The following is a 13,572-nucleotide window of genomic DNA, read 5'->3' on the forward strand; positions in this document are numbered from 1 at the left end:
CACTCGAGACATCAGATTGTCACAAGCATCACATATTGCCGCAGTAGCATGCTCTACCCCAGACACAAGGATTCCAAACAATTGTTTCCTACCACCAAATATACATCTTGAAAACAGATTTGAAGTATTAATGAATGTGGGTGAGGAATCCCCAAACGTGATGAATGTGACCGAACATAGATCGAATCAGCCCGTAGCTAACACTGATACTAACAGGCGCTCAAGGTCGAGCAGACAGCGGCCCTCAGCTCAGAGCGCAGCCGAGCCCAGGACTCTGATAGTGGGGGACTCCACAGTCAGAAACATTAGCAGCAGGGATACAACTACATGCTGCCTTCCACAAGCAACAGTTTCTGATGTCAACAGGGAACTTAAGAACATTCTGATGAAACATAAGACTGCAAATCGACTCATCATTCATGTGGGGAAGAACGATATTCAGAGAGAGCAGTCAGAACTCCTTAAGAGGGATTTCAATTAACTTTTTGAAGCACTTAAAAAACCGAAAGTTCAGCCGTTCATCAGTGGACCACTTCCAGCAAGAGGAACAAATAGGTTCTCACGGCTACTTGGGCTTAATACATGGCTGCAAAAAACCTGCAACATGAAGGGAGTGAACTTTATCGACAACTTTAATCTCTTCTGGAGTCAAAGACAACTGTTTACATCAAATGGACTCCACCCAAACAAACTCGGTGCAAGAGTGCTAAAGGACAATATTTATTTTTCCCTTCATCATCCCTCAGCTGTGTGTGCTAACCCACTCAACCTCGATGGAACACACACACCAGTACAGAGTATAGACGATCACAGGACTTCATTTCAGCATCTGAACGGACATGCGGTTGATACACCCCACAAGGACAATGATAACACCACGCAGCCACAACAACCACTTCTCATGGACACACTCCCAGCTGAGCCCCGCCCTCAGAGCTCACCACAGACACACTGTGACGGATTAAAACTGCTCCAAATGACACAGATCGAGGCACTAAACAGTAACATCTCAGCCCAGACTGTGGAAAGTGTGGAGGCACTGGTAAAAATGGGGACCATCGGGGGTCAGACAGGTGAACTTTTACACCTTATGTGTGGTCTGAGCAATAAGCTGGAAGAAATGTCAATCAACAGCAACCTTATCAAATGTTTACAAAACAAGCGGGAACCCATTGTGCCTGTCTCTTTCTCTATTTCTGTTCTGTTACGTGATAGAAAGTTTAAGGCCTTCTCAGGCCAAATGGCCAACCCATCTAATCTGCGGCCTGTTACTTGTCATCTTAACATTACTGTGGGGAAAAAAATTTAAATGAAAACTGTTAAGTTACCACTTTTAAACATCCGTTCACTTAAAAACAAATCGTTTCTAGTGAACGACTTAATAACCACAAACAACCCAGATTTTTTGCTTCTAAATGAAACGTGGCTGGAAGACAGCTGCAGTGCAACAGTCCTCAATGAAACAGCCCCTCCTAACTTTACTTTTATGAGTGTCTGCAGAGCAGTCAGGAGGGGTGGAGGTTTAGCTGCTCTATTTAAAGATGTCTATCAATGTAAGCAAGTATCATTTGGTGACTATTTGTCTCTAGAATATCTGGGCATTGTGCTAAAATGTGCTCCACACATCCTGCTTATCATTATTTACAGGCCTCCAAAATATTGCCCAGCTTTTATTGATGACTTTACAGAGCTGTTATCAACAATCTCATCTGAGTATGACTGTTTTGCTATTGCTGGGGATATTAACATTCACACTGATAATGCTGAATCCACTGCAACTAAAGATCTCATGACTGCTCTTAACACTTTTGATTTGACACAACATGTACACGGACCCACACATGATAGTGGACACACTCTAGATTTACTTATCAGTAAGGGTCTAAACATTTCATCGATAGTTATTAAGGATGTGGCACTGTCTGATCATTTCTGTATTTTCTTTGATATATCAATCTCTCCTGCCATTGAAACTAGATCTGTCTCTGTCAAAAAGAGATGCTTAAATGAGAACACTAGTGTGCTGTTTATGAAGGCTATATCTTTAACACCAAGCATATCTGCAGGCTCTGTTGATTCTCTCCTTGACTCTTTTAACTCAAAAGTTAAGAGAGTAATTGATGATATTGCTCCTGTGAAAGTCAGAAAAAAGAGTGGCAAACAAAAAGCACCTTGGAGAAACTCAACAGCAGTGCAATTAATGAAAAGACAATGCAGGAAAGATGAGCGCATGTGGCGAAAGACAAAACTTGTAGTCCATTACAACATCTATAAAGACAGTCTTTGTGCTTTCAATGTGAAACTAGGCAAAGCTAGACAGACCTTCTTTACAAATATTATAAACAGAAACATAAACAACATGCGCACACTTTTTGCTACTGTAGCGAGACTAACAAACCCTCCGAGTCACATTCCCAATGAAATGCTCTCAGACAGCAAATGTAGTGAGTTTGCTTTCTTCTTCTCCGAGAAAATCAATAATATCAGAAATGCGATCAGCACATCCTTGAGTTGCTCTGGGGTGAGTCAGATCAGACCACAACCTCAGAAAGTTACTATGACTGATTTCGAAGCAATTGATGGTACAATTTTAGAAGAAACGGTACAGCACCTAAAAACATCAACCTGCGCCCTTGACACACTTCCCACTTCTTTTTTCAAAAGTGTGTTTGACTGTTTAGAAGCAAATCTCCTAGAAGTGGTAAACGCCTCACTTCTTTCTGGGACTTTTCCAAACTCCCTTAAAACCGCAGTAGTTAAGCCTCTCCTGAAAAAGAGAAATATGGATAACTCCATACTGAGTAACTACAGACCAATCTCAAATCTCCCCTTCATAGGCAAGATCATTGAAAAAGTTGTTTTCAGTCAGCTGAACAAATTCTTGAACTCAAACGGATACTTTGACAATTTTCAATCTGGTTTCCGACCGCATCACAGCACAGAGACAGCGCTCATAAAGATAATAAATGATATTCGCCTCAATACAGATACAGGCAAAACATCAATTCTGGTACTACTCGACCTCAGTGCTGCATTCGACACTGTTGACCACAACATACTTCTTGACAGGCTAGAAAATTGGGTTGGGCTTTCCGGAATGGTCCTCAAATGGTTCAGGTCACACTTAGAAGGGAGAAGTTATTATGTGAGTATAGGTGACCATAAGTCTGAGTGGACATCCATGACATGCGGAGTCCCACAAGGGTCAATTCTTGCACCACTCCTATTCAACCTGTACATGCTCCCACTGAGCCAAATAATGAAAGATAACAAAATGGCTTACCACAGCTATGCTGACGACACCCAGATCTACTTAGCCCTATCACCTAATGACTACAGCCCCATTTACTCTCTATGTAAATGCATTGAAGAAGTTAACAGTTGGATGTGCCAAAACTTTCTTCAGTTAAACAAAGACAAAACTGAAATCACTACATTTGGAAACAGAGATGAAATTCTCAAGGTGAACGCATATCTTGAGGCTAAAGGTCTCAAATCAAAAAATCAAGTCAGGAATCTTGGTGTGATTTTGGATTCAGACCTGAGTTTCAGTCGTCATGTCAAAGCAATAACTAAATCAGCCTACTATCATCTCAAAAATATTGCAAGAATTAGATGCTTTGTTTCCAGGCAAGACTTAGAGAAACTCGTTCATGCTTTTATCACCAGCAGGGTGGACTATTGTTATGGTCTTCTCACCGGCCTTCCCAAAAAGACCATTAGACAGCTGCAGCTCATACAGAATACAGCTGCCAGGATCCTGACCAGAACCAGAAAATATGACCATATCACACCAGTTCTTAGGTCTTTACACTGGCTTCCAGTTACATTTAGGATCGATTTTAAAGTACTATTACTTGTATATAAATCACTCAATGACCTAGGACCTCAATACATTGCAGACATGCTGATTAAATACAAACCCAACAGATCACTCAGATCATCAGGATCAAGTCAATTAGAAATACCAAGGGTTCACTCAAAGCAAGGAGAGTCTGCTTTTAGCTATTATGCCAGCCGCAGCTGGAACCAGCTTCCTGAACAGATCAGATGTGCTCCAACAGTAGCCACTTTCAAATCCAGACTCAAAACACATCTGTTCAGCTGTGCATTTACTGAATGAGCACTGTGCTACTGTACGTCCGACTGATTGCACCTTATCTTATGCTTTTACTGTGTTAATTTTACTTTTTATCTTATGAATATTTTAACTTTATTTCTGTGTAAAGCACTTTGAATTGCCACTGTGCCACTGTACGTCCGACTGATTGCACCTTATCTTATGCATTTACTGTAAGGGTACTGTCTAAACGCATAGTTACCTGACAAATATTTTTCTCCATTTTCTTCCACCCCAGATAGGGGATTTCGTCTTTATTTTATATTTTCTTTTAATTCCTATTATAACTGTTATACTATGTATATTTTTATTTTTATTTTATTCACTTATGAATATTTTAACTTAATTTCTGTGTAAAGCACTTTGAATTGCCCCTGTGTATGAAATGTGCTATACAAATAAACTTGCCTTGCCTTGCCTTGCCTCTGTCCGAGGGCACACTCGGCACGGATACACTGGCACACAGCTGACCACGGGGCCTACGTGAATATGCTTCCCCCCAGTGAGCCTTCTCGTGCAGCTAATGTGCAGAGTCAGGGAGGACAAGGAGCAGGTCCTTCTGGTCGCCCCGTATTGGCACGACCAGACCTGGTTCCCCGAACTCTTACACCTTGCGACAGCCCCTCCCTGGCCTTTCCTCTGAGTATCTCCTCAGAGACAGAGCACCCTATGGCACCCACGTCCCGATCTTTGGAACCTCCACGTGTGGCTCCTGGATGGGACGCGGCAGGTTTGAGTACCCTACCACTTCTGGTGGTGGCTACCTTCCGCTAGGGCAGAGTACTTTCGCCTATGCGTTGAAGTGGAACCTCTTCGTCACCTGGTGTCTTCTCACCAAGAAGACCCCTGGAGATGCCCGGTCGGGTCTGTGCTCTCATTTCTCCAAGTAGGTTTGAAGTGAAGGCGGTCTCCTTCCACCCTTAAAGTATATGTGGCCGCAATATCTGCCCACCACGACCTCTTGTGGAACAGAAAGGTAAGTTAGCACAACCTGGTCATCAGGTTCCTGAGGGGAGCAAGGAGACTGAATCCTCCTCACTCTCCCCTCATACCCTCTTGGGGACCTCTCAGTAGTCTTAGTTGCTCTGCAGAGGTCTCCCCTTGAGCCTTTGCGCTCAGTCGAGCTTAAGTTCTTATCAATGAAGAGACTTCGCTCCTGACCGCATTGGCCTCCATCAAGAGGGTAGGGGACCTGTAGGCATTTTCGGTTGACGATGCGTGCCTGGAGTTCGGACCGGCCTACTCTCATGTGATCCTGAGACTCCAGCCTGGATATGTGCCCAAGGTTCCCACCACCCCATCAGGGACCAGGTGGTGAACCCGAAGGGCTCTCTCAAAGCAAAGGCTGTCTCACTGGATAGTGGACACCATTGTTTTGGCTTACCAGCAGCAGGCCGTTCATGCCCCCCACACTCGGAGTGTGCCTCCTCTTGGGTTAGCACTTGGCGTCTTGCTAACAGACATCTGCAGAGCTGCAGGCTGGGTGACACCGAATACATTCGCAGATCCTACAATCTCCGAGTGGAGCCTGTTCCGACTAAGTACTCGCCCCTACTAGTGGCCAGTTATGTACTAGGCTCAGGTGTCTTTGCTTACTCGCCATTCCACTCCACGGACTGGATATGTGCGATTTTCTTCTCAGGTGAGCATCCCAGAAGCCCTGAGCTCCTCCAGCATTGACGCCAACACCAGTAAGTCTGCCCTCTATGAGCCCAGACCCTCATGTCCGGCCAGGTGCCCCGTGTGCATGGTTCCCTCCGGCGACCCCCACATGTGTATTTCTACCATAAGCCTCCTTAGTGAGCAGGTGTCTTTCCCTTGGCAAGCCCCTGCCACCCCTGGGGATAAAATTCCAGTCGACAGTAGAGTGGCGTCATTGTATTGGGACCCCCATTCGTTAGTCACTAACGTTACGTCGTAGTGACTGAACGAAAGGGAATGTCTCTGTAACAGGGTTCAATATATGGGAAGAAGGAGGCGGGAACCGGCAAACATTCAACAAGTTTAATAAAACAAATGAACACAAAATTTAAATAAAAGCGGCAGCCCCTCGCGGACGACTGCCGCGCACACACATAACAAAACTTAAATAAAACACAACGCAAAATCCCAGGCCTGGCCCTCTCTCGTCCTTCACTGGAGTCGCTCGTCCTTATATGCCTCGTGCTCCCTCATGAGAGGACTCGAGACCGGTGTGTGCCTCGCAGGTGACGTTCATCCTCAATCATGCACACCGATCTCGCTCGCTCCTCCCATGTCTCTCGCTCGTCCACCTCGCCACAGTCTCGGTTACGTATGTAACCCTTGTTCCCTGAGGAGGGAACAGAGACATAACGTCCATTTGCCACATCCGCTATACTGCTGGAACAGCCGGGAGTTCAGTCTTGGCTCAACATAATGCGATGTTGCCAGCGTACTTCCTTATATACCCACATGGTGGGGCGGAGTTACGCATGCAAATTCCACATGCCCATGGCATTGGCACTGCCATTGGGCATTGTTAAATTCTTGAAGATGATTGGCTTCTATGCGAAACCCCCATTCGTTAGTCACTAACATTACGTCTCCATTCCCTCCTCAGGGAACGAGGGTTACATACGTAACCGAGACGTTACATTGTGTAATAAGACAGACGGAAAATGAAAAGTTGTGATTTTCTAGGCCGATATGGCTCGGTAAATATATAGAACTATATTCTCATTCCTGCATAATAATCAAGGAACTTTGTGCCGTACCATGGGTGCAGCAGTGCAATGATATTACACAGCGCCTGAAAATAGTCCCCAGCATGCTCCCTGTGTAAGCAGGTTGTCATGTTGGTTATGTTAACGGAAGTTAGCCTATTTTCAGGTGCATTTTCCGTCGGTCTTAGTACACAATGTAACTATATACATCACAACATGTAAATAGGAAAATGTTATTTTGTCACTTATTGAGCAGTAGGCTGCCACAGGGTGTTTTGGTGACGGTTCATGTTTTTAGTTTATCATGTTCACGGTTATGTTTATGAGTGTCATGTTCACTGTCTTGTTTCCTGGTCTTGTCATGTGACTCCCATGCCCTCATGTGATCTTGTGTCGTGTCATGTCATTGATTCATTGTTTAATCACTGTTCACAGGTGTTCCTTGTCCTGTCATTAACCCATGTGTATTTAGCCCTCATATTTGCCTCATATTTCAGGTCAAGTTTGTTTTGTTTATTGTCAAGACAAGTTTTGTTTGTTGTTTTGCAAAGTGTTTGTTTTATGTTTTGGATTTTGTTAATAAATGCTGCACATGGGTTCAAAACACTTGCCTCCAGTGGATCTACTGTATATGTTACCTAGGCTAGCTGGAGTCATTTACCTCCAGTCTTTTTGCTAAGCTAGGCTAGCGGTGGGTGCATCAGACAGACTTATGGCATGCACGGAGATGAGACTGGTGTGTATGTATGGCCTTATCTAACTTGGGGATACGGTGAATAAGCTAAAGTCCAAAAAAAGTTGGCGTGTTCCTTTTAAGGGTTTACTGCATTTTTAACTTTCTTCCATCATAGTGTAACAAAGCTTTTGTATTGGGTTTGCCTAAACATTTTCACATAATGAAATAAATGAAAACGAGACTTGGAACTTCTATGAACTGTGCACTTTTAATTCTCCCACATCTTCACCACATGTTCTCCAGGGACCAACAGTAACCTCATGCACATGCCCATCCCTCTCTTGCCTACGGCAAGTCCCTAAGGACAGAATGTATTAGACACACATAAATGCAACATCCCTATAACCTTAACTTTGATTGAGAATTTAATCTGTTACAATAATATATGCTATCTCATCAGTAGGTTGGAAAAATAGGTGTGTTCCTGTTCTTTTCACTGAAAATAAAATAACTAAATTCTCTATCAATTTTTTTTACTGGATTAAAGAAATCAGCTTACATGACTAAAACTCTGGCCTTTTTATCAAAGTAAAATGGATAGTTTGTTTATAGGTTAGTGATATATGACCATTTATACAACATTTTTATTATTACTGCAAATTGATGTGATGTATGCCCATGTTTCTTTCCCTCTTTCTTAATTGATATTTCACAGCAGAAAAAAAATTCCATATTTATTGTTGAACAGCCAAGAATTTAATGAATAATGTTTATTCATTTTCAGGGTTCACTGTGCGCGGCCACTCTGCTCCTCTGGTTGCTCCTCTGGGATCTTCAGTGGTTTTGCCCTGTTATGTTAATAAACCTTTACCAATGGAGGGTCTGGAGGTGGAATGGAGAAGAACAGACTTAGAGACTCTAGTTCATCTGTATCAAGATGGTGAGAGTCGAGCAGAGGTCCAGCAGCAGGATTATCATGAGAGATCTAATTTCTTTACTGAACAGATTCAACATGGAAACTTCTCCCTCCGTCTGGACAATCTGAGAGCTGAAGATGAGGGAAAATACACATGTAAAGTTTACAGTCAGCAGGATTCTGGAGAGACTGAGGTTCAAATAAAAGATGTTGGTAAGGGTGGATCACATGAGTTCCTTCTTCCATTTAATTTCCATTTAATATGAGAAAGTTAAAATCAGAAATTATTAATTACTGAATTACACTGTTTGTTCTTTCAGAGCGTTTGCTAGTATCAGGATCGAGTCGATCCATATCTGCTTTTGTGGGTGAGGACGTCACTCTGAACTGCTCTGTAGACTCTCACATCACACCTGAACACTTTGAAGAGGTTTCATGGAAGAAAACAGATGAAGATTATAATATTCTGGTTCTGCTCTACCAAGACAACAAGACTTTCCCAGGTTCATCAGATGGACAATACAGAGACAGAGTTGAGTTCATCGCTAATGAAATCCCAAAAGGAAACTTCTCTCTCAGACTGAAGAGTGTCAGAACAGAAGACAAAGGAGTTTACATGTGTCAAGTATTTGCTGGAAGACTTTCAGCCAATGCAACTGTAGTACTGGAGAGACTGGGTGAGTAATAGAAATATGAACAATATGCCACTGTTGGAGCTTTAACTAATGCACAAGTTTAATTTAGTTATTTGTTTACGTTCAGTTGTGCACAAAGTCAATTAGGAATCCACATTTTAGGCAAGGCAAGTTTATTTATATAGCACTCTAATGATGGTTCGTATGTGTGTGGGTGGAGAAGGAAGAAGACGGGGTCGGCATAACTGGGACTGCACTATTTTATTGATCTCACGATCCTCAAAACTGAAACACGCACGAGGGTGTTCAAACTCAAAACACTCAATAAGCACAGACAACGTTGCTCTCAGGTTCAATGTCTCTCTCAGTATGCTGGCAGTGATGAGCAGGCGTTTGCAGTCCCAGTCCCGGTCTCTCTGTGCCTCAACTCTTGCTGCTGCGGCTTATATCTTGTCAGAGTTAAGATGGCGCCGAGGATGGCCGCAACGTCGCAAGCTCTGCTGAAACATTGTAGTTTTTTGTTTGTTCTGTTTACAGTTTTTGTGTTTTTTGTCTTGGATGTTGTCTGCCTTACTACGTACGACAGACAGACACTTTTGGACATTGGTTCGGCAGTCGCACACCGAAAACCGGACTTTAAATTCATCAACGACGACCTGTGTTTACAAACACGGCAGCGGATCCCTTTGTTTGGGCGGCCCGACCACGGAAACGCCGCCAGAGAAGGGGGAAGAGAGCCGGCGTGCTCATTAGAGTAAGACGCCACGCAAACCGACCCCCTCTTCCCAGTATTTTACTGGCAAATGTTCAGTCTCTGGACAATAAACTCTGCGAGCTGAGAGCGCGGATCTCTTTCAAACGAGACACGAGGGACTGCTGCATTATCTGCCTCACAGAAACTTGGATGTCCGCTGAGATTCCAGATTCGGCCATCGAAACCGCGGGGTTCTCCGTGCACCGAATGGACAGAGAAAAAGATCTCTCCGGGAAAAGCAAAGGCGGGGGTGTATGTTTTATGATCAACCGATCCTGGTGTGATCAGAGGAACGTACATTCTATCAAGTCTTTCTGTTCTCCTGATCTGGAATTTCTCACGGTTCTGTGCCGACCATTCTGGCTACCGAGGGAATTCACAGCGGTCATCATCACAGCTGTGTATATTCCCAGACAAGCCGACACAGATCGGGCACTAAAGGAACTGTATAGGACAGTGAGTGAGCAGGAAACCGCGCATCCTGAGGCTGCGTTTATTGTGACCGGGGGCTTTAACAAAGCCAACTTCAAGCGCATTGCACCCAAATACCACCAACATGTTAGCTTCAACAAGCGAGGGAACCGCGTCTTAGATCACTGCTACTCCCCCTTCAAGGATGGTTACAAGGCCCTCCCACGCCCACCATTCGGCAAATCAGATCACGCGTCCATTCTACTTTTGCCCGCTTACAGGCAGAGACTGAAACAGGAAGCACCCACCCTCAGAACCATCCAGTGCTGGTCGGACCAATCGGACTCTATGCTACAGGACTGTTTTGATCACGCGGACTGGGAGATGTTCCGGTCGGCCTCTGATGACGACATCGAGGTCTACGCTGATAGCGTAAGGTGTTTCATCAGGAAGTGCGTAGAAGACGTTGTTCCGACCAAAACAATACGGCTGTACCCAAAACAGAAGCCGTGGATAAATGGGGATGTTCGCACGGCACTCAATGCGCGGACCTTCACTTTTAACTCCGGTAATGCGGAGGAGCATAAACAAGCAAGTTATGCCCTCCGGAAAACCATCAGAGCAGCAAAACGCCAGTACAGGGACAAGATTGAAGGACAGTTCAACACCACCGACTCCAGAAGCATGTGGAGGGGAATTAACATCATCACAGACTATAAAGGGAACTCAAACTCCACCGTGAACACCGCTGCCTCTCTCCCGGACGAGCTCAACACCTTTTATGCTCGCTTTGAGGGAACTAACACCGCCCTCGCGGAGAGAGAGCTCGCGGCTGAAGATACAGAGGTTGGTACACTCTCCGTATCTGTAGCGGATGTAACCCGATCCTTCCGGCGGGTGAACGACCGTAAAGCAGCGGGTCCAGACGGGATTCCGGGCCGCGTCATCAGAGCGTGCGCGCACCAACTGGCTGTAGTTTTCACGGACATCTTTAACCTGTCCCTCTCCCTGTCTGTGGTCCCCACATGCTTCAAAACGTCCACCATTGTTCCTGTACCGAAGCAATCAAAAATCATCTGCTTAAACGACTGCCGTCCTGTTGCTCTGACCCCATCATCAGCAAATGCTTTGAGAGACTAGTCAGAAACCATATCTGCTCTGTTCTCCCCCCCTCACTGGACCCACTGCAGTTTGCATACCGCAAAAACCGCTCCACTGATGATGCCATTTCATCAACAATTCACACTGCTCTCTCCCACCTGGAAAAGAGGAACACATATGTGAGAATGCTGTTTGTAGACTACAGCTCAGCATTCAACACCATTGTGCCCTCCATACTTGACATTAAACTCCGGGCTCTAGGCTTAAACAGCTTGTTATGCAGCTGGACCCTGGACTTCCTGTCAAACAGACGCCAGGTGGTCAGAATGGGCAGTAATGGGCATCTCCTCATCACTGACTCTCAACACTGGAGCCCCTCAGGGCTGTGTTCTCAGCCCACTCCTGTACTCCTTGTACACACATGACTGTGTGGCAACCCACAGCTCCAACACCATCATCAAGTTTGCTGACGATACGACGGTGGTAGGTCTCATCACTGACAATGATGAAACGGCCTACAGAGAGGAGGTGCACACTCTGACACGATGGTGTCCGGAGCACAACCTCTCCCTCAACGTCAGCAAGACCAAGGAGCTGGTGGTCGACTTCAGGAGGAATGAGAGAGAACACTGCCCCATCACCATCGATGGAGCACCGGTGGAGAGAGTCAGCAGCTTCAAGTTCCTCAGTGTCCACATCACAGAGGAACTCTCATGGTCCGTCCACACCGAGGCCGCTGTGAAGAAGGCTCATCAGCGCCTTTTCTTTCTGCGACGGCTGAGAAGGTTTGGAATGAGCCGCCACATCCTCACACGCTTCTACACCAGCACTATAGAGAGCCTGCTGACTGGCTGCATCACCACCTGGTACGGCAACAGTACCACCCGCAGCCGCAAAGCCCTGCAAAGGGTAGTGCGCACGGCCAGCTACATCATCGGAGGTGAGCTTCCCTCCCTCCAGGACATTTACGCCAGGCGGTGTGTGAAGAGAGCTCAGAGGAACATCAGAGACTCTAGCCACCCGAACCATGGGCTGCTCTCACTGCTGCCATCAGGCAGACGGTACCGCAGCATTAGAACACGCACCAGCCGACTCCAGAACAGCTTCTTCCCACAAGCAATCAGACTACTTAAGGTTAGCTTACCTGTTTTCTCGATGAAATGTCCAAATTACTGACACAACAGTATTTCTGCTGAGATTTGGTTTAACTCTTTGTCCAGCTTCCATCAGTGTCAGTCCATGGTTGATAACATGGCCAATAAGTGTTGCACGGATACTTTGTGTTGAGCTCCCACTCTCATTCTCACTCTTCTTCTTCTCCTTCTAGCTCCTTCCATTATTGTTGATGACAGGTGAACTCACCTGCTGCCTTTTATAGCACACCTGCGTGCTGCATTTTCAAATTAGCACGTGTGCTTCCACACCTCGTTCATTAGTGTGGTCATTGGCAATCTGTGGCTTTGTAATGACAAGGAAATAACGTCACAATCCTTATCTGTGTCTAAGGTGTGGAAATGTGTGTAGAGTTTTACAAATCACTGTGTGTAATGTTTTGCAAAAAGGGTGAAGCAGACATTGTGTGTAATGTTGTGCAAATCTGTGGAGGTGTTTTACCCATTGTAGTAGAATTTTGCAAATTGTGTGGAAATTTTTATTTTAGTGTGTAAACAATCGTAAAACAAACTGTAAACAGTTCCCTTGCAGACAAATCTTCCTGGACTGACTCCAGAGCTATCTCTACCTGTGTTTCTTGGGACTAGATCGCTCTCCCTTCTCTCAACTTCTTCCACCCAGACTGCCTTAACAAAATAATTAAATAAAAATAAAAACAAGGACAATCAAAACAATTATAAGAAGAAAATATAGCTGCAAGCAGCAATACCGGGGCCAAGCGCAAAGAAGAAGACAAGACATGCCAAAATGGCTGGCAATGTCAGATCAACTGCAGCAATGAGCAATTAAAGACCTATTAAGGTGATTTTAGGCAAAATAGCTGTAAAATGATAAATACAGTCAATAATTAAAGCTGCAAGCAGCATTTAGCGGGGTTCAAGCCTTTAAGGCCTTTAAGCACACAAGCATCAAAAGACATCAAGTTTTATTTAGAAAGATTTTAAACACTGAAATAATAGATGGAAAACTCAAATTACAGGCAATTTAGGCAATTTACCATAGGAAACATATGGTTTTTAACAGTTATAGCGCCACCTATGGTCCATAGGAAGGCCATTTTCTTTCAAAACTCTTACAGACCTCTAGCACCATGAGTCAAACA

The 13,572-nt window shown here is 44.8% G+C and overlaps 1 protein-coding gene across 1 annotated transcript in view; it reads left to right on the plus strand.

The window, feature by feature from the left end:
• The window catches only part of LOC307124447 (uncharacterized protein), a 270,885-nt gene that overhangs the window by 68,278 nt on the left and 189,035 nt on the right, over nt 1-13,572 (plus strand). The window contains exons 2-3 of the mRNA XM_079813650.1: nt 8,265-8,609; nt 8,717-9,073. Coding sequence (XP_079669776.1) covers nt 8,265-8,609; nt 8,717-9,073 — 702 coding nt within the window. The remainder of the gene's footprint in view (nt 1-8,264; nt 8,610-8,716; nt 9,074-13,572) is intronic.

The sequence above is a fragment of the Gobio gobio genome, assembly GCF_949357685.1.
Source record: "Gobio gobio genome assembly, chromosome: 1".
NCBI classification, from domain to species: domain Eukaryota; kingdom Metazoa; phylum Chordata; class Actinopteri; order Cypriniformes; family Gobionidae; genus Gobio; species Gobio gobio.